We start from the raw sequence: 20,701 nt of genomic DNA on the forward strand, positions 1-20,701 counted from the left end.
GCTTGGCAGACTTTCCAGCCCAGCATCCAGTGTGGGCTGAAATAGTACTGCATTTAGCACAGGAAATAGTATTTCATTTAGCACAAGAATGAAGGCTGAATAATGGCTCAATTAGAGCTGGATGCATTCCAGTGAAAAAAATAGCACAGACGGTTCTGCATGATGGATTGGCTTTTTGGAGGATTAATGTTTTTAATGAAATAGCACATGAATTCCCTGATGTCTGTGAGTCATCACTAAGGGAGCAATACTATGCTCAAGGAGCTGGTGTGAAGCAAGCTAGTGTAAGGTAAGCTGGTGTAAAGTTGCACAAGATCCTTAACCCCATTCCACAGCAGAGCTGCTGCAGCTGCTCTGCCTAAACCTGGCAGAGGGAAAACAAGCTTTTGAAATAGTGTTCTGTGCTGGGTTGCCAGGTCATATGGCCAAGCTGAATAATAATAATAATAATAATAATAATAATAATAATAATAATAATTATTTATACCTCACCCATGTGGCTGGGTTTCCCCAGGCACTCTGGGTAGCTTCCAACAGAACACTAAAATACAATAACCTATTAAACATTAAAAGCTTCCCTAAACAGGGCTGCCTTCAGATGTCTTCTAAAAGTTTGGTAGTTATTTTTCTCTTTGACATCTGGTGGGAGGGTGTTCCACAGGGCGGGTGCCACTACCAAGAAGGCCCTCTGCCTGTAACTTGGCTTCTCATAGCGAGGGAACCGCCAGAAGGCCCTGGGCGCTGGACCTCAGTGTCCGGGCAGAACAATCTGAACTGGTTCAGATCTGGCCAAAGTCCCCCTCCCCCTCTGGTCCCATCCCTGTTGCATCCTTTGGGGGTGGGGTGGGGAACCTACACTAGCCTTGGCTTATCCCTGGCTGAGCAACTTATGCTGGCCTCTCTTCAGCTGAGCTGGGGTTGGGAACTTAATTCCAGCTGAGCTGAGCATCAGCCAGCTAAACTGAAGATCTGCTGTACTCTAAGCTGCTCATCCTGGTGGATCTTGAGGGGCCTTTCCTGGAGATCCCAAACTAATTTGTCCTTTAAAGAGCTTCTTTGGTGCAAAATGGAGCATACTTAACTTAGAGGTGCCCCACTGATACTGTGTACACACCCCTGTATATTCTCCATGCAGTGTGCTCCCACCCCAATGCTGGTTTGGCAAGCCGTGTACACAATAGCCACAATCCATATCTATCCTGCATCTTTCCTGTGGTTTCTTATGAAATACTGCAATTTTTTTAAAAAATTAATTTTTATTAAAGATTTACCTCTCTTTCAAATCAGAACCAGTGAAGGTCCTGTGTGTGTGTCTGGAGGTGGTTGGAGGATGGATGGCGGCTAACAGATTGAGGTTGAATCCTGACAAGACAGAAGTACTGTTTTGGGGGGACAGGAGGCGGGCGGGTGTGGAGGACTCCCTGGTCCTGAATGGGGTAACTGTGCTCCTGAAGGACCAGGTGCGCAGCCCGGGAGTCATTTTGGACTCACAGCTGTCCATGGAGGCACAGGTCAATTCTGTGTCCAGGGCAGCTGTTTATCAGCTCCATCTGGTACGCAGGCTGAGACCCTATCTGCCTGCGGACTGTCTCGCTAGAGTGGTACATGCTCTGGTTATCTCCCGCTTGGACTACTGCAATGTGCTCTATGTGGGGCTACCTTTGAAGGTGACCCAGAAACTACAACTAATCCAGAATGCGGTAGCTAGATTGGTGACTGGGAGCGGCCGCCGAGACCACATAACATCGGTCTTGAAAGACCTACATTGGCTCCCAGTACATTTCCGAGCACAATTCAAAGTGTTGGTGCTGACCTTTAAAGCCCTAAACGGCCTCGGTCCAATATATCTGAAGGAGCATCTCCAACCCCATCATTCTACCCGGACACTGAGGTCCAGCGCCGAGGGCCTTCTGGCGGTTCCCTTACTGCGAGAAGCCAAGTTACAGGGAACCAGGCAGAGGGATTGTTTAAGAAGGCATGCAATTGGTGGTGTGTTAGCCAGGGTATTTGTGTGTCCCCTAGTTTTTCTTGTATTTCTTATGTTGATATGGGTTTGCTGTTTTGTAGAAATCTGCTAGGTGATATAGGCCTTTGGCTTGCCTGGAAGTTTTATGTTGTGTGGGGACCATAGAGGGAAGTGAGAAGTGAAGGGGGGGGGGGAAATCTCATTATATATATATCTCTCTCATGCTCCTTTTTGCAATGTGCATTTTCTTGGTGCAGTCCTAGTCTTCCAACGGGAGAGGGCGATCACTGAGGCTTTCGTTTTGTCTAGTAAAGTCTGCGATCCAGAACCCCCAGGTGGTGTGGTGCAGTGGTGGGGTGGGCAATGGGTAGGGTTGGGTGGGCCCGAGCTGCTTGTTGCTGCCACTAGTGCTGAGTCCGGTGGCAGCCTGGGCCTGACTCTGCAAGGTGCAGGGTGCAATCCACCCCAGCTTGGGGGGGGGTGTCATCTGGTGCTGCTGACTTGTATCTAGTAAATAACTAGGTGTCTAATCAGAAGAAAGCCCCACTGAGTTCAGTGGACCTTACTCCCAGGCAGTCAGGGCTTCTCCGGATGACAAGATCTTTTTGCACCAGGTCAGTGAGGATCACTTGCTTTTTAAAATTCTCCCATATATACAGAACTCCCTGTGCGCCTTTTGGACTGAATCAAATAACTGGGGTCACATAAGTGTTGATTACTTTTTATAATATATGCAAGATGGATCTCCCTCTGGAGGTTGTGGACTTCTTCCTTAGAGGTTTCTAAGCAGAGGTTGGAGGGCCGTATGTCAGGGATGCTTTAGCCGAGTTTCCTACATTGCAGGGGGTTGCACTAGAAAGATGACCCTTGGGATCCCTTCCAGCTCTATGATACCATGTTTTTCTGCTTCAACAACATTTCATTATGCTCATATTATTTTATGTAATTGTATTTTGTATAAATTATAAAAATTATTTTAAAAATGTTCTATCTACAAACAAAATATTTAAATAGTTACCTTTCTACTGGTAGGATGGGGAGGGCATGGGCATAGCCAAGATTTTTGTTAGGGGGCAGGTGCTTGCTAGGGGGAGAAGAACCTCAGATTTGTATTGATTTGTACTTATTGGGGGGCAACTGCCCCCCTTGGCTATGTCTAGGGGGGCACAGGAAGGTCGGAAAGGGGGCCATGGTCTAGGGACATAATTGTCAGTGGGAGTTTAGTTGCTTTGCTGTGTTTGATCAAATTCAGTAATTTCCTAATGGGGTCTGTTATATTGAGACCAGAGACGAAGCCAGTCTGGTCTGGGGCAATTAATTTGTGTAGGAATTTTTTTTTTTTAGTCTTGCAGTCTTGGTTTATCAATGAGAGATCCGGTGGTATGATTCTACTCTGAGGCTATCTTTGAGTGGTTTTGGAATAGAGACTATTTTGGAAGAAGTCCAAGTTTTAGGGATGGGGGCCCCTTTTATGATGTCGTTGAATAGGCGGGTCATGTAGGGCATCAGGGTTTATTTGAATTTCTTGAAGAATTTTGCTGTAAAGCCATGAAATACTGCATTTTGATGTGTGTGTCCCCCCACCCAAACCAGCTTTGATCCAAACTAAGAAAAAGAACCTGGCTGCATTTTAAACTGGTAATAATAATAATAATAATAATAATAATTTATTTATACTCTGCCCATCTGGCTGAGTTTCCCAAGCCACTGGGCAGCCCCCAGTCCAGTGTTAAAAACAATACAGCATTAAATATTAATAACTTCCCTAAATAGGGCTGCCTTCAGATGTCTTTTAAAAATAAGATAGCTGCTTATTTCGTTGACATCTGATGGGAGGGCGTTCCACAGAGCGGGCGCCACTACCGAGAAGGCCCTCTGTCTATGCACACAGCCTTAGTTCATTGACACCTGTGCCTTGGTATATACAATGTACTCGGCACTCAAGACAGCAGTACTTGTTCCATTTTTCCTGACCACATACGGCTCACCACCCCTAGATATATTATAGAGGGTTAGCAGTAGCCTGCTGCGGTCAGAGAACAAGCCATGATTTTATTGCAACTTGAGCTTTCGTAACCCCATGAAGCACTAAACTCAGTGTAAGCCTTAAACAATCCTGCTCAGGAATAAGTCCCCTTGAGTTCAACGGCAGGGGAAAGATTGCATCAGCAGTGTTTATTTTATGGCACTATAATCCTACTCATCCTCCGAACAGTTCAGGGGGGCAAACCTTGATCTATAATAAAATGTGTGCGGAGAAAAAGGGCGCCTAAAAAATAAACCTACACAGCAAAGGACTTGCGACGACTCCCGCCAGCATCCAAAATGGCGGAGTCTCCTCCTACAATCTCACCATAGATTTCTGGAAGCTTTGCTCAACCCCCTTCTGCCATCTGTATTCTCTTTCTCAATCGCCGGGTCTCAATCCAGCCAATGGCGCAGCGCTGACGTCTTTTGATTGGCGGGCGCGAAGACGAGTCGAAGCTTCCTTCCGCCGGTTTCGTATAGAGGCGGGTCCGCGCTGGGCGGCGGCGGCCAATAGGAATCGAAGGTGCTTCCTGTACTGGGCCGTCCTATCCGAATTGGAGCGCGGTGTGCACAAGGCGAAGCGGGAAGCGACTCGGCAACTCGGACCTGAGCAGGTGAGGGGGCGTGGGGCGGCGGCGAGCAGCGAGCGAGGGAGGCTTCCCATGGCGGCGCAAGCCTCCCGCCCTGGCGCCTGGTCCCTCAGACCTTCTCGTGGTGGCGGGTGGGGTGGGCGGGCGCCGGTCGGTCGTGGAGAGGAGGCGCCTCTCCTTGGGTCGCCTCTTGGTTCCTTCCTCGCCGGCCCCTTCAGACGACCGTTTTGGCCACGCGCGAAATTGCTCCTCACATACGTCGCTTTGTCTCCGGCGGGGCGCTCGGGAGGGCAGGACCTGCATGGAGGCGCCTCGGAAGTCCGGGACGCCTTGGCTGCTTGCGGAACTTGAAGGCGCCGTCGCGGCGCCTCCCCTCCGCCCGCGCCAACCTCGTGGCTGCAGCGCTCGGGCCTACCCGGGACTGCCTTGGCTGTGCTTCCGAGGCTCCCTTGGGGTTCCTGCGCCTGAAAAGGAGGCGCTCTCTTTCGCCCCCGCCGACGTCCCGCTTCTCTTTCTTCTTCCTCCTCCTCTGGTGATCACTCGTTGCCGAGTAAACTGCCAAATTTACGTATAAGCTAAACAAGCTATATCTTAGGGCCCCACTCTCTTGGCCCCATAAAATTTAAAGGGGAAAAAACCTGGATGTACATTTCCAAAATATAAGATAAAAAGCAAATGAAACCTACATACAGCAACAGTGTTTTGTGTTGTGTTAGGCTCCTATGATGTAAGTAATGGGCCCTTCCTGCTAGCCTGCTCCCCAAATATCACTGGTTTGCTCATTTCCATATATAGGGTGCCCACATTCTGCATGTGCAAATGGATTTAGATACCTACTAGGCCCATAAATTACCATATAGCATATATTCAACACAAAAAACAGCGACAATTGGTTGTTGACAAAGGACAGTTGGACATATAAAGGTCCTCATTACCTTCAGTAGCTTAGGGCCTCATCAAACCTAAATCCGGCCCTGCGAGTAAGATTGTCTTCTATGAACACTGTCTTAACAGTGAGTCCGTAAATGAATGTGGAGGCCAATTCTGGATCCACACGTCCTTCCACAGTGGGGACCTAAGTTTCTGGGCAGGAGTTGATCACAGTTTGGTTTTGCCAAGCGTGCCTTCCTCTTAGCACATTTCTTCCTTCCATCCTGAGTTTGTGCTTCTTCAAAGTCCATGACACCTTTGGTAAAGGCTGTTTTCCAATTGGAGCACTCACAGGCCAGTGTTTCTCAGTTATCAGTGCTTATACTACATTTATTTAAGATTTGCTTTGAGAGAGTCTTTAAACCTCTTTCGTTGACCACCAGAATTACACTTTGCATTCTTGAGTTGAGAATAGAGTAGTTGCTTTGGAAGATGATAATCAGGCATCCGAACATGACCAGTTGAACGAAGTTGATGTTGAAGAATCAGAATCATCGCTTCGACACTGGTGATCTTTGCTTCTTCCAGTACACTGGCATTAGTTCGCCAGCGATATGTAAAATTTTTGGAGACACTGTTGATGGAATCTTTAGAGGAGTTGGAGATGGCGTTTATAAGTGGTCCATGTTTCACAAGCATACAGTGAGGTTGGTAGTACAATAGCTTTGTAAACAAGCATTTTGGTTTCCCTGCAAATTTCCTGGTCCTCAACCACTCTGCACTTTAATCAGGAGAAAGCTGCACTCGCAGAGCTCATGCGATGCTGGATTTTGGCATCAGTGTTGGCCCTTGTGGAAAGGTAACTGCCCAGGTAGGAGAAGTGATCAACACTTTCTGATGTTTCACCATTGAGTTGGATTTGTGGCACTGCAGAGGGGTTGTTTTGTGGTTGTTGTTGGTGCAGCACTTTGGTTTTTTTGGATGTTGAATGATAGGCCACTACAAAGATATTTAGGGTGGTTTGGAGGTCATTCTCTGAGTGTGCACACACTACTTTGTCATCAGCATACTGAAGCTCTATGATGGAAGTTATGATAACATTACTCTTTGCTTTCAGCCTACTCAGATTAAAGAGCTTACCATCTGTTCAATATATGATTTCTACTCTGGTGGAGAGTTTCCCTTTGAGATTGTGTAGGATCATGGCGATGAAAATAATAGAGCTGGGGCAATAAGCCCATGCAATAAGTCTCTTTGGTACTTCTTAATAACTGACTCTTCTTAATCATTCACAAACACTCCACACCAAAAAGACAGGCATAGGTTTTTTCATAATCTGTTTGAAGACCTGCCATAATAAAATAGGGTGTATTGCATGATATAAAAAAAGTATTGGAGTAAAGGTTGCAGTCAGTCCTTAGCCTTGCCTTTGCTCTAAGGCTTTTATAAGGTGCAGTATGTCTTGTTCAGACTATGGCAAGACTTCAGATCACATTGGTTCTGCTCTGGCTGGAGGGCTTTGTTACTGGACAGTGATGGTCCTGGGGCTGCTGTTTGCCAATTTGGTCTATTTCTTTCTACATCACCAGATTTTCACAAGAACTACCTGCAAGTGCTTAGTATAATGTGCTTTAGTTGTTGCTGTGCAGTAGACCCTCTAATAGATGTACAATAAAGTTTAGACACAGATTGACAGGCCCTTATTTGTATATAAACTTTTTTTTTTTAAGAAAACGGTAAATTTGTTTATATGCTGCCCTAAGGACATAAGAAAAGCCTTCTGGATTTGGCCGGAGGCGCATCTAGTCCAGTGTTCTGTTTTCACAGTGGCCAATGGGATGCCTGAAATCAGAATATGAAGTGCAGCTGTGCTCTCTGGTATTCAAAATGTACTGTTTCTGACAATAACTATTACACACAATTGTTTTAAGGCCCTTTTTGAAAGGCAGGGCAGATTTTCAATTAAAAAAAATAATAATCTGGCAGTATCCGTTTTTGATAAGGGATTTGAAAAAAGTCTACACCTTATCTAGAAACACTGCACTTTTGTTGGGCCATTTTGCATATCACCTTTAGGCTTTCAGCACCTTTCCCCCTCTGCAGGAGCAGGGGACCTATTAGGATGGTTGCCCCTCAGAGGCTGATGGATCCAGTGGGTTTGGAGCCTCTGAAACATTCAAGTGGCTTGGGCTGTTGACATAATTGCTTTATGGAGCCCGCTTAGGCAGCAGCATAGCTGGCCACTTGGGTGCCTGGGGTGGTGCGTGCCCTGTGCCTCGGGGGCAAGACAAGCCTCCCATTGGGCGGAGTGAGCTGGGGCAGGGCGCGCTGCATGGAGCCTCACTGCCGCCTCCCTCTCAGCTGTTATTCTAAGTTAGGAAATAATACTTGGCTATAAAAAGCAATGTGTGATTCAAATGTTAGAAAGCCTTAAAAGCTGCTCGGAGAACTGTGGAAAGATGGCACAATCCGCTTCAACCATTAGCTGGCAGTGCTAGTTGGAACTAATGGGTGTGGATGGAGTGCTTTGAGCTGATGATCCTTCAGTTGATGCAGCTACAGTTGCAATTCCTAACTCATCCAGATTTCACTTTTCCTGTTCTTTGGGTGCTCTTACTCCTGAGCTTAGTGGTCTTTCCTCAAGCCTTTGATTCCTTCTTTTGCTTTTTCTACAGGACATGGCTGAACAAGATGTAGAGAATGAGTTGCTGGACTATGAGGAGGATGAAGAGCCTCAGGCGGTGACTGATGCTGCCCCTGTCCCCAATAAAAAAGATGTGAAGGGCTCCTATGTCTCCATTCACAGTTCTGGCTTCCGAGACTTCTTGCTGAAGCCAGAGCTCCTTCGTGCCATTGTGGACTGCGGCTTTGAGCACCCGTCAGAAGGTAGGAGCTGAGCCAAGGCCCCTGGCCCCCTCGTCAGCCAGCCCAGCCCACCCACCGGGGAGCAACTGCCAGTGGTGCCATGCGGTGCAGGGTGAGAGCTGGGGGCTGCAGGGAGCAGGGTGGGAAGGTTATGCTGGAACGGGATCTCCTTGTTGAGCCTAGTATATAGCTCTCTAGAGCCCTACTTTATTGGAAATGGAGTTCACTTTGGATGGAGGGACTTCATAATTGTCAGTTCAGCTGAGCAAAGACTCTATTAGCCATGGGAAATGGGTTTAGACTCTGCATGGAATGGGGTGTGATCTAACATTTAAGAGAAAGAAGGGATTTTAGGGTGTGCTAGTAAGATGCTTCTGTAGGATGACTATTCCACAGCCATGTCTTTCATTTTAACTTGTAATTCAGGCTGATGAACCTGGAAAATCCCAGTGCTTGTGCAGCAGCTGCTATTGGATGTGAAGAGTTTTTCCTCCCCCAGTATGTGTGCAGAAAAGTTAACCTCATGGAAGGGTGTGGTGTTGAATCTCTGGATTTAAAGGGTTGGGAGAGAAGTGGGATCAAGTCCTCTGGGGGTACATTTGCTTTGGATTCCTGTGTTTTCCTAGGGCTTGTCTAAACTATTACTTATTCTTGCTCTCTCAGTGCAGCATGAGTGCATTCCACAGGCAATCCTGGGCATGGATGTCCTATGCCAAGCCAAATCAGGCATGGGCAAGACTGCTGTCTTTGTATTGGCTACACTGCAGCAGATTGAGCCACTGGATGGGCAGGTATGTAATGGGGAATAGTACTGTACTGTGCTTATGTCCAGCGCAACTCTGTTTTGGAGCTATAGGCTGTATTTACATGTAACACTAAATGATGTTTTATTATCATCTGCATGAACTGCTGTGAGCCAGAGAAAAGCCTTGGTTTCACACAACCTTCCTGTGAAGCCAGGATGAGGCAGTGTTTTTTTCTTAATTTTTAAGCCAGTGGTCTTTAACAATGAAACTAATTTCCAACAAGTCCTCATTGTGGTTGTGAAGAAGGGAGGAGTGTGCAAGCCCACGGCTCTTCTCATCCTCACTGCATCTCAAGGATGTAGCTCTAAACCATTGTATAGTGTTATGTGGTGTTTCAGGTAGCAGTGGGGAGTCCTAAACCCTTCTTGCTGCTATTGTACAAATTTGTCTGTTCCTTTCTGGCAGGTATCTGTGCTGGTGATGTGTCACACCCGGGAGCTGGCCTTCCAGATCAGCAAAGAATATGAGCGTTTCTCAAAGTATATGTCCACTGTCAAGGTAAGGAGAAATCTTTTGCAGTTAGGTCTGAAATATATACAATACAGAATACAGGCTATTTCTGTATGACAGGAAAAGGTGGAAGACTATCTTTGCTTATGGAAATGGTATGTGCACTTATTTAGGAAAGAGCCTGTAGAGAGGGTTGAGAGAGAGGAAGTGACCTGATTGTGGGAATGGTTTTAGATGTTTCTGACACATTGTGTGTGAAGGGGAAAAAAAATAGATCAGAGGCAATTGTACTTCATCCAGCAGAGCTTTTACTGCTACTGAAGGCAAATGAGCATAATGGTCACAAATCCAATACAATCAGGATTGGCACAGTCCATAAAAATTCCAGTTGCAGCACTTACAATAAAATGTAGAATAACTTATAATAAGTCTAAACCTTAACACCACAGCATACAGAACACCAAACCACATCAGAACAGAGACAGAAAGAGAAAGTAAGAGAGAACCCAGGCTCCTCCTGGCCTCCCTAATATAGTCAGCAAAAGATAACAGAACCAGTTTAAACCAGCTGTACTCAGCTTCTCTGAAGGAATAACCCAAACAAGAACCTTCTGCCTGTTTCTTTCACATAGAAAGAAACTTTCCAGAACCCTCTTGAATTAAGTAGAGCAGGAAAGATCTCTACACATCACATCAATACTTTCTGTACTAAGAAATGGAAACTGACAGTTTCTGCATCTGAAACTCGAACCTACCTTCAGATAGAATGAAAGCTCATGGGTGGGAAGCTCTGTTGGAACCCGGGCTTTTGCTAATGTTGTCAGTTTAAGACCCAGTTTGGGAAGCACTTGTAGTTCATTGGTAGAGCACACACTTTTCATACGAAAGGCACTGGGCTCATTTCCTGGCTTTTCTAGTTAAGACCATCAAGACCCTCAGAGCTGTTGCCAGCAGTGTAGGCAATACTGAACTAGGTAGGCCAATAGTCTGACTTGGTATAAGGTAGTTTACTATGTCCCTATATTCTGAAAGAGCCTGCCTCTGCTTCCCTGCACCACCTGATTGCTTCATGGGGACCGAAAGCCTTGTTTCTTGGGTTTGGAACAATAGTTGATCTGATGTGTTATATTATGGTGGAGAGTTGGTAGCGCATGAGACTCTTAATCTCAGGGTCACGGGTTCAAACTCCACATTGGGTGAAAGATTCCTGCATTGCAGTGGGTTGGGCTAGACAATCCTCATGGTCCTTTCCAGCTGTGATTCTATGATTAGAGGTGAGAAGCAGCATAGATATGCCGCACTCATAGTTAATTGTACTCTCCCTTCCAAGTACTTTATTGCACAAGTTAGGTGTGCCCTCCAGATGTTGGTGGACCAACTCATTATCAGCCCCAGCCAGCGTGGCCTAGTGGTCAGGGATAATGGGAGTTGTAGGCCAGCAGCATTTAGAGTGTACCATGTTGACTGTCCCTGCATAAGTAAATTGGTGGGGAGTTATTGAAGTTCTGAAGGTTAGGTGGTTGGGTTTTTCTATGTGGCTGACAGTAGTTTCTGTTTGTACTGCAGGTGTCAGTCTTTTTTGGGGGGCTTTCCATCAAAAAGGATGAAGAGGTGCTGAAGAAAAACTGCCCACATATTGTGGTGGGGACCCCGGGCCGCATTTTAGCACTGGTGCGCAACAAGACCCTCAACTTGCGCAATGTCAAGCATTTTGTTTTGGATGAGTGTGACAAGATGTTGGAGCAGTTGGGTAAGGGACAAGAGGGGCTGGCATAATAAAGACACAATGTATTGCGTTTTCATGGTCTGGGATTATTCATCCATTTGGGTATGGGAGTTGCCGTCCTTGGGAGAAAGTCTGGTGCTTGAGTTCCAAGTCAAGGAACTGAGGAGCAGCCAGCTAGAGGAAGGGCACTGTTGCTTAAAAAAATCTGTCCTGAGGCATGTCAGGAAGTCAGCCATCTCTTTCAAGAACATGGGGAAGCGAGGGACGGTTTCTACAGCCTGAAGTTCTGTTCCTGTTCAGATTATGTGGTAAAGCAGAGACATGTTGGATACCAAGAGTGGGGGAAGGTGGTGGAACTCGGACTGGTATGTCCTTTTCAGAAGCCAGTATTTGGGTGAATTACAGCAACCTGATTCTTCCTACTGTTCTTTCAGATATGCGTCGTGATGTGCAGGAGATCTTTCGACTGACACCCCATGAGAAGCAATGCATGATGTTTAGTGCCACTCTGAGCAAGGAGATCCGGCCTGTCTGCAGAAAGTTCATGCAGGATGTAAGCCCTAAAACCTTTGATTTCATCCTCCCCTTAGATTAGCTTCCCAAATTTTGGTTTCCAGCTGTTGTTGGGCTACAAACCCCATTACCCCTAGCTACCAGGACCAGTGATGGGAGTTGTAGTCCAAGACCAGCTGGAGACCCAAGTTTAAGAAACTGTCCTAGATGGTTGCACTAGTGTAGGAGATCCAGGAAAGGGCCTTCCACACTAGGCTAAAGAAGCCCCTTTGAGGCAGTTTTGCCCTACTGCATTGTTTCAAAAGGGACCCCTTATGTTGAAGGAAGGCTTGGTAGTATGAGGCAGTCATGGGTGTAGCCAGGATTTTGGGGGGTGGGGGCCGAACCTAAAATTTGTATTTGTTTTGCTTTTGGGGGGCAGCTATGCCCATGGAGGCATTGGCTTGTTTGCAGCTCATTATATCATATTCTTAGATGACGATAGGTGGAGGGAAGTTAGTAATCATAGCCCTATTCAACTTTGTTGTGTTCCCTATGCTTTCTTAGCGTGGCTGTTAGAAAACCCAAACACACATTGTTTTCTGTTTCATCTCTCAATAGGACCACAGTGGCATTTTTCTCCCTTTTTGCAAGTCCTGGTAGAATGCATATCAATAGTATTGGAAATGCAGACACTGCTTAATGAGGCTGATACTTTCTGGCATATAAAGTTTAAAAAAATGAAGTTCCCTTAGAGCTGAATTGTCTTGCTCTAGATGGTTAGGAAAATCCATGGAACAGACTTAGGATGCATATGGAAAGAGGAGGGAGGGGATAGTCTCATTGCACAAGTGAATGTCGCTCCATGCCCCCTTTGATCCCCCCCCCCCCACTGATTGGAGTAGTGTGCCATGGCAGCCAGAGAAGACAGAAAGCTATGCACATTCAGGTATATAGCTCAGGGTGGAAAGTGACCATCAGTCTCTCATTACCACTGTTAAATTCCGTCTGAAGCTGTGCAGATGCCAACAGCTGCTGAGAGCTATCATTACATGCTTTTGGTTATAAAGGAGAGCTGCATTGGGGCATCTCATCTAGTTGACCTACTAGTTTTGAATGTTTCTTTGTCTTCATTGTTTCCCCAGTAGATTAGAGAATGTTTACCTTGGGACCTTGATGAAATGCATGATAAATGCCTACCAAGTCAGCTTTCTCTCCTTCCAGGCACTTAAACCAATTTTGTAGATAATTAACAGTAGTGGGAATTCTCCCTTCAGTGCTTGGCAGAAGAGGGAGCTTTTGAGCATGTAGAGAATTCATCTGCAGTTCTACAGATGAAATAGTTCTATTTCTGCTCTCAGCATCCAACATACCCTGTAGTGATCAAAGTAATGCCTATCGCTGTGGGAATTTGATATTTTCTACATCTATCAATTAAACATGAAAAGTGGTGTTTAAAAACTTGTCTAGATATGTTTGGAGGATTTTGCTGTCTTTGCCGGTAAAAGGTCACATTGGCTTTCTTCTCCGTTCACAGCCCATGGAGGTCTTTGTGGATGATGAGACCAAGCTGACTCTGCATGGCCTGCAGCAATACTACGTGAAGTTGAAGGACACTGAGAAAAACCGCAAGCTCTTTGACCTTTTGGATGTGCTGGAGTTCAACCAGGTCTGTGTTAGCGAGGGTTGACAAGCAGGGCTCCTGGGAGTCCCTGGAGCTTCCATGTTAAAGCCCCTTCCCTCTTCCCACCCCTTGCAGGTTGTGATATTTGTGAAGTCGGTGCAGCGCTGCATGGCATTAGCTCAGCTCTTGGTTGAGCAGAACTTCCCAGCCATTGCTATTCACAGAGGCATGTCTCAGGAGGAGAGGTGAGTACAGTGAGATGGCTGTGTCAGGAGAGGGCAGCAGCAAATATAGTGCAGAACATGAATTCTGAGTTCACTTTTTTATCATGGAATGTGGCTTGTTGACATCAGTTGTGTGTGTTAAGGGGAAGAGGGGATCTAGAAAGTTAATGAACTACAGATAATGGGCTATGCGCTGCATACAGCTCCTGTATGTGTTCAGGGGAGGTCAGCCATGTCTCTCTTGTTCTTTGCAGACTGTCTAGGTACCAGCAGTTCAAGGACTTCCAACGTCGGATTCTGGTAGCCACTAATCTGTTTGGCCGTGGGATGGACATAGAGCGGGTCAACATAGTCTTCAACTATGACATGCCTGAGGACTCAGATACCTACCTGCACAGAGTGAGTCTGGTTATAGGTTGGGGAATGAACTGCACAGTCAGACTTGTTTCTCTGGAAGGTATTTGTTCTAATACCTTGCCATTCATACTTCTGGAAGGGAGCTGCTAACCGTTGCAGGTCCTGGCTAGTTCCTAGTCAAATCCCTTCTGATAATTTAACTTTGGTAGTTTAGTTGCAAATGTTTCTGCAATCAGGCTACATAGTTTCCAGGGTGGAGGAAAAAAGCATCAGCCTGCATTCTGAGCTTGTCACAGGGTGCAGGGCAGAGATAGTACCTCTGGGGTGATGAATTCAGAGATTACAAGGATGTTTTTCCTGTGTGTCCTTGAAATAAACCTCTCTTTGCAGGTGGCCCGAGCTGGGCGCTTTGGCACAAAAGGCTTGGCTATTACTTTTGTGTCAGATGAAGGTGATGCCAAAATCCTCAATGAAGTGCAGGATCGTTTTGAGGTCAACGTTGCTGAGCTCCCTGAAGAGATAGACATCTCCACATATAGTATGTACTAGAAATTAACTTGGACAGGCTTTTCTTCCTGATGGCATGTTCTTTGTCTACCCTGCCCAAGTGTGGGGGAGAATCAGGGTAGCCATTGTACACTATTTCTGGGAACCTGAAGGAAGACAAAGTGGTCCATTGAGTGGATCCTCGTCTGTACCGATAGTATATATTGCTGGGTCTTAAAGTTCAATGGAATTTCACTTCTCTGCCCCCACCACCCACAAATTGGCTCCAGAGGGTTGTGGGAAACTCCAGAGCATATCAGGCTATCAGGAGTGTGGGGAAGAGAGACGTTCTATTGCACTTGTGGAAGTTGTTCCCATTTTTGTGCCCTGTTTGTGTTGTAGGGCATGGATTTGGTGACACTTCTAGACTGACTCTGGCTTGCTGCTTAGTTTCATCTGATCAGTTGTTACCTTCAAAGTGGGAGGCTTCTAATAAGCACTAGATTTCTGTGTCTTTCCTCCCCCAAATGTTTGAAAGGGAACAGAGAGGTGGGGGCAAGACCTTTGAAGTTGTGGTTCAGTTGCCCCCCAATTGAGTCTCTATCTTTCCTCCTCGCCCCATGAGTCAGTGGCACATGATAGGAAAAAACCCCTGCTCTGGCAAATGTGTTGCAGCTGTTGGGACAGAGGTACCATATTTTTTGCCCTATAGGACGCACTTGTGCGTCCTATGGGGCGAACGCAGGCTTTCGCTGAAGCTTGGAGAGTGAGAGGGGTCGGTGCGTACTGACCCCTCTCGCTCTCCAGGCTTCAGGAAGACATCCACAGCCTAGGCAGCCCTGCGGGAGTTCCCGCAGGGCTGTCTAGGCTGCTGATAGCAGCCTGCTTCCCAGAGTGCCGGGCGCACTTAAAGCAGAGCGCCCGGCGCTTCAGAAACACACCCGCAGCCTAGGCAGCCCTGCGGGAGTTCCCCGCAGGGCTCCCCACGCTGCGGATAGCAGCCTGCCGCCCGGCGCAAGAGGCACCCTGAAGCAGAGCGCCCTTTGCGCCAGGCAGACATCCGCACCATGGGGAGCCCAGCAGGAGTTCACCGCAGGGCTCCCCACGCTGCGGATAGCAGCCTGCCATCTGGCGCAAGAGGCGCCCTGAAGCAGAGCCAGGCAGACATCCGCTCAACTGCAGGAGGAGGTGGGGAGGCGCCCTTCGCGCCTGGCAGACATCCGCAGCGTGGGGAGCCCTGTAGGAGTTCCCTGCAGGGCTCCCCTTGCTGCAGATAGCCGGCGCGTGAGGCGCCCTGAAGCAGAGCGCCCCTCGTGCCGGGCAGACATCCGCAGCATGGGGCGCCCTGCAGGAGTTCCCCGCAGGGTTCCCCATGCTGCGGATAGCAGTCTTCTGCCCGGCGGGCAGGGCACACTGAAGCAGAGCGTCCCGCGCGCCAGGCAGGCATCGGCCAGCCCCACAAGCTCGGGGGACAGCAGGGAGGTGCAGCGCCGCCATCCCACTGTTCCTCAACCTGGTTCGGTTTCCCCGACCTGGTTTTGGGGGGGAAATAAAGGAATTTTTCCCCCCTTTATTTCCCCCCAAAAAAACTAGGTGCGTCCTATGGGACGAAAAATACGGTAACTATTACGGTGCCAATGAGAGGCTGCTGGGGTGAGGAGGTGGAATGTGAAGTACATGGTACATGTTGCAGGAATGGTTCTTGGAAGCAGGGCACTATGCTGGGAGCAGTGCCTGCTGAAGTGTTTGGGATGACAACTCTGAATTACCATTAGGCTACCTGAACAACTTTAACCCTAGTACAGGATTGAGGAGCATGTGGGCTGGATGCAGTTGTGGGGCATCCCCATTTGCCCCACAAGATCCTCTCATTGTTCCTTGCAAGTTTATGGATTGAAAAAAGCTGCCTTTGGGAGCCAGCAGGCTTTTTGAAATGCAGGGGACTGGGGAGGGACATGTTAGGTTGTGGTGGAGTTACCCACTCCACCTTTGTAGAACTGGTGATGGGTATAGCAAAATGTCTCTCCACAGCAGGGGTAGCTTGTATGTTTTTTGCCTTGGCTTTGCTAGGAAGGAGTATTGACTGACTGTTTTGTCTCCTGCAGTTGAGCAGAGTCGGTAGCTGTTTGTGGAGCCTTCCCACCTGGTCCAGAATGGAACCTGATGGAACACAATACCTCTATCTTCTGGTGAAGTGAGATGAATGTTATTATTTTTTTAAAACACACTGTTAAACGTATAGAGGTGTTTGATGTTAAATGAATGTCCTTCAAATTGCCCAGGTGGTATTTTGCCTCTGCTGTAGCCTGGGGGCTTTTTTTTTTAATTAGACTTTTATATTTTTTGAATAGTAAACCCCTGTGGCTAAGTTTCGTAATAAATGAATTTTTCAAATGTCATTTTCTGGCTGTTCTTGAGGCAAAGTGAGCCAGGTTTTGGGTATTTACATTCTTGGTGCCTTCCATCCTTGCTATGTCTCCCACTTTCTGTGTATCAGGATTGTGCATTTTCTTAAACTTGCCGTAGATACTCTTCTGCTGCCTGCCTCCTATGTCCTACATCTTCCTTTACCAAGACCTACCGCTTTTCACCTTTGTTCTGACTTTGAGCAGTGTGCTTGTTTGACATGTCTCCATTGCAGACCCTTTCACAGAACAGAAATGTAAAACAGATCTTCCTTTTGGAGAAAACAAGACAGGCACTATTGATATGTATGTCCTTGATTGGTCTCTACATACCCTTGTATGAGATATTTGCTCTTCTATATAATCAGATAGTGTCAGCTGTCCTGGCTTTTTATCTCCTGTTGCTTACCTATGAAGTGTAGGGTGTTTGAACTGGTGTGTTTAAGTAATTACCCATTTCCTTTGCATTGCATTCCTTTGCATCCCTCCCCCCCCCCGCCCCCAAAGTTACTTGCTTAAAAACATGGTATAACTCAGAATTCCAAAATATATTTCAATTAAATGTACATGTTAGGAAAAAATAGTGGTTGAGAGACAATTGCTTCAAATAACGGGGTGGGTAGTTAAGAGGAGCATAAGCTTATTTGTGCAAAGATGCTTGGATAAACTGCATGTAAGTTTACCTAAGGACATCCTTAGAGTGAATATATTTCATAGTAGAGTAAGTTCTGAAACAGTTACACAGCATTAGAAACGTCGCTACATTTTGAATCCATTGCACTGATTTGAATACTGCAAAACCTGGTGTTCAGCTGCATGCAAAGCTTGCTGTGCAACACCTTTTCTTTCTCAACTAGGATTTAAAACTAAATAAAATAAAGATTTGTTAACGCTAATGTGCGTTGGCTATCCACACACGTTAGGAGTAAAGAGCATCTGGAATTGCAGTATACATAGCCAATCTCTTTGGCAAGAACAGTAGGAATCTGGCAAAATTGGAAACAGTCCTAAATAAATTAGTCTAAACAGGAAGTTCTGTAAAGCTCCAGTGTTTGATGTGAACTGCCAATATGGGTCTCCATTAACTTCAGTAACGGCTTCCAGAAAACTGTCTGCTTTCTCTCCTTCCTGCTGCTTTATATGTGCTGCTATCATTTAGTCTTTGTACAAGAGCCTCTCTGCTACTTGACTGGTGGGTTTTCTGATTGAGATTACACTGCTTGCTGTGCCCTTGTTTTTTGCTGCCGTTGCGCAGAAATCCTGGGGGATAGCAGTGCGGGGGCGGGGGGGACAAAGCATGGAAATGTGCATCTCCTTGTTAAGCTGAGGAATATGGAACTAGAAGGAAATAGCATATGAGGACCTTTATAACAGTGGGGTTCCTGTCATGATTCTACTTGTGCATGCTTCAGTTTTCTGTTGTTGATGATGGCAACCTGAAGAGTCATTTGACGTTTTCCAACTCTAGTATGGATTCCAGTGTACCAAACACAAAATTGAGGTGTTAAGAGCACATGTGCTTCCCTGAAAGTGGTGACGAGGAAAGCAATGAGCTCATGTGCCTGAATCATCAACTGATGAAGCATTATTGCATTTTTGTAACCATGAGATGTGGATACTTACTTCTGTTGAATTCTGGGAACAGTAGACTATGGGCAACCCAAACACAACTTTGACCATTGCTCCTTGCCTAGATTGACTCTGTGCATCTGAATCCTGTAGAAAATGTGTCTAAGCTATAGCTGGAGACTGCATGAACATTTCTATTATTATTATTATTATTATTATAAATAAATAAATTATTGGATGTAGAAAACTAGATGCCTTTGGGAGGGGGCAGATTTTAGGCATTGCCCTCACATCCTCCTCTTTCATGTTATGTTGGTGCTCTCTTTATGGGGGAATCTTCAGTCATGTGAGCTGTCACCTGCAGCCTGAAGAAGTATGTGCTGACCTGTATCATCTCAGTGATACTAGGCTTCAGTTTTTTGCTATTCCTTGCACAAATGGGTCTAACTTGCCTCTGAATACTCACAGTGCTCATTACAGGCATCTGGCTTGGCTAGATGGGCCACTGGCCCGTTCCAGCAGGCTCTTCTTAAGTCTTCGTAGGTTAAGTGATGGCAAGAGAAGTGAGTAACAGCCTTGTCCCTCCTAGTTGAGGCTCTTCTTTTATCTATGGTTGTTGGACCAGTTTGAGTTGCAGTCATTATTTGAGGCGGTTGCTTAGAGTATATGGAAAAAGATGACTACTGATAGGAAGGACTGCTATCAAACTAACCAGCAACAAGAGTCCTGGAAAATACCACAGTGATCAGGGCTGTCTGGATCATTCCATAGAGAACAAGGAGTGGAAGGAAAGGATTATTTGCCCCACCATAATGTTTCAATGAGTTTTTTGGACCAAATGTGAAAGTTCACCAGATTTGTGATGAACACCTACAGCTGGTGAATGATGATTGAACAGCAAGGTAAACAGCCTGTGTACTTTCTAGAACTAGAGTTAGCCAATGTCTGTTGCAAGGACCTCTTTAAAAGTGTCACGTGTGCAAAGTACCGTTTTAACTTGCTCCATCTCTTCTTGAGAGAGGTGAGTCTTGGTGTAGAGGAAGGAGGAGCCTGATCAGAAGAGGCTGTGCCAACATCAGCTTAATAGCATTGGTCCAGTTATTGAGTTTGCTCAGTGGGTCCCTATATAGCCTTCTGGCAGTTCAATTGTCCTTGCTGCATCTTAAGTGGGTGACTCTTCCAGAAGAAAGATTACTGGAACAACAAGATGTGTTTCTCATGTTCCAAACAGCACTCTTGAAACTTGCTTCTGCAAAGTTTGGTTGCTAAATTCCAGATTCTTTCAAAGTACTGGGTGCCTGTAAGAGAGAAAGGATGCAATGGTAGGAGTCTTAATAGCACTTTATCACTGTCAGCATTGTGTGCATAGCCCATGTATCTTCCCATCTTCTGTTTCATTAATCGTTTATAACAGAGCTTGCCAAACTTTTCATGCTGGTGACACACTTTTTACACACGCATCATTTTTACACAGCAATTCAGTTTTACTAGAAAAACAAAGTTAAACGAACCCCTTTGCAGCCCCGGGAGAAGCATGGGGAGCGTTTGCATGACACACCTACATACTGCAACCAACACACTAGTGTGTTGCAACATACAGTTTGGAAAGCGCTGCTTTATAACATGCAACCAACTGTTTCTGCTTGTTTGCTCATAAATCCTTCCTTGCAGTGGAACAGACTCCCATGAAAGGTAGTGGACTCTCCTTCCTGGGAGGTTTTTAAGCTGTCATTTATGATTTCTGCATTGCAGGGAGTTAGAATAGATGACCCCCAGGGTTCCTTCCAACTCTTCACTTCTATGATTCTAAGGGAATTGGTTGTCTCCCCCTAAGTGGAGCTTAGCTGTAAAGTCCAAAAGAAAACTATTGCTGTTTCAGGAAAGCTGCAGTATTAATGAAGAACAGTGGAGAAAATTGGGGGTAGTTTTTAGAAGAATTGCAAGCGCCAGGCTGAGAGCCATGTTGTTGTTGCAGGGCAACTGCAAGCTTGACAGGAAGTGATGATCTGTGGGGGGGGGGGTTATGCCACAGCACCTGCTGTGTTCGCTTACCTGTAATGTGTTGGAACCCACTGTGGAGCTGAAGTTGGAATACTTGTCACTGCTGTGGGGCTTGCCATGTTTGTCCTTGCAGAACCAGCGGTAGTAATCATCACGCACCTAGACACAAAAGTAAAATTGCAGCTGACAGGCTCATGTTGTTAATTGTCTTCATGGTGTTCAATGTTTGTACGGTACCCCTT

The 20,701-nt window shown here is 46.3% G+C and overlaps 2 protein-coding genes across 3 annotated transcripts in view; one reads left to right on the forward strand and one right to left on the reverse strand.

Moving 5' to 3' along the window:
* Positions 1-4,457: 4,457 nt before the first annotated feature.
* On the forward strand, positions 4,458-16,883 carry DDX39A (DExD-box helicase 39A). The gene is made up of 11 exons (XM_079966576.1): positions 4,458-4,608; positions 8,130-8,340; positions 8,983-9,110; positions 9,531-9,623; positions 11,142-11,325; positions 11,736-11,854; positions 13,331-13,462; positions 13,553-13,662; positions 13,896-14,040; positions 14,389-14,536; positions 16,590-16,883. Exons 2-11 carry the CDS (start codon positions 8,133-8,135, stop codon positions 16,604-16,606), a joined length of 1,284 nt encoding a protein of 427 aa, XP_079822702.1. The 5' UTR covers positions 4,458-4,608; positions 8,130-8,132; the 3' UTR covers positions 16,607-16,883.
* Positions 16,884-17,422: 539 nt separating this feature from the next.
* Positions 17,423-20,701, reverse strand: part of ADGRE5 (adhesion G protein-coupled receptor E5) — a 46,259-nt gene continuing 42,980 nt past the window's right edge. For both annotated transcript variants that reach the window (XM_079966575.1, XM_079966574.1), the window contains 2 exons: positions 20,511-20,618; positions 17,423-19,756 (listed from right to left, as the gene is read on the reverse strand). In XM_079966575.1, coding sequence (XP_079822701.1) covers positions 19,724-19,756; positions 20,511-20,618 — 141 coding nt within the window. In that variant the 3' untranslated portion in view covers positions 17,423-19,723. The remainder of the gene's footprint in view (positions 19,757-20,510; positions 20,619-20,701) is intronic.

The sequence above is a fragment of the Podarcis cretensis genome (assembly GCF_951804945.1).
Source record: "Podarcis cretensis genome assembly, chromosome: 2".
In the NCBI taxonomy this organism is placed as follows: domain Eukaryota; kingdom Metazoa; phylum Chordata; class Lepidosauria; order Squamata; family Lacertidae; genus Podarcis; species Podarcis cretensis.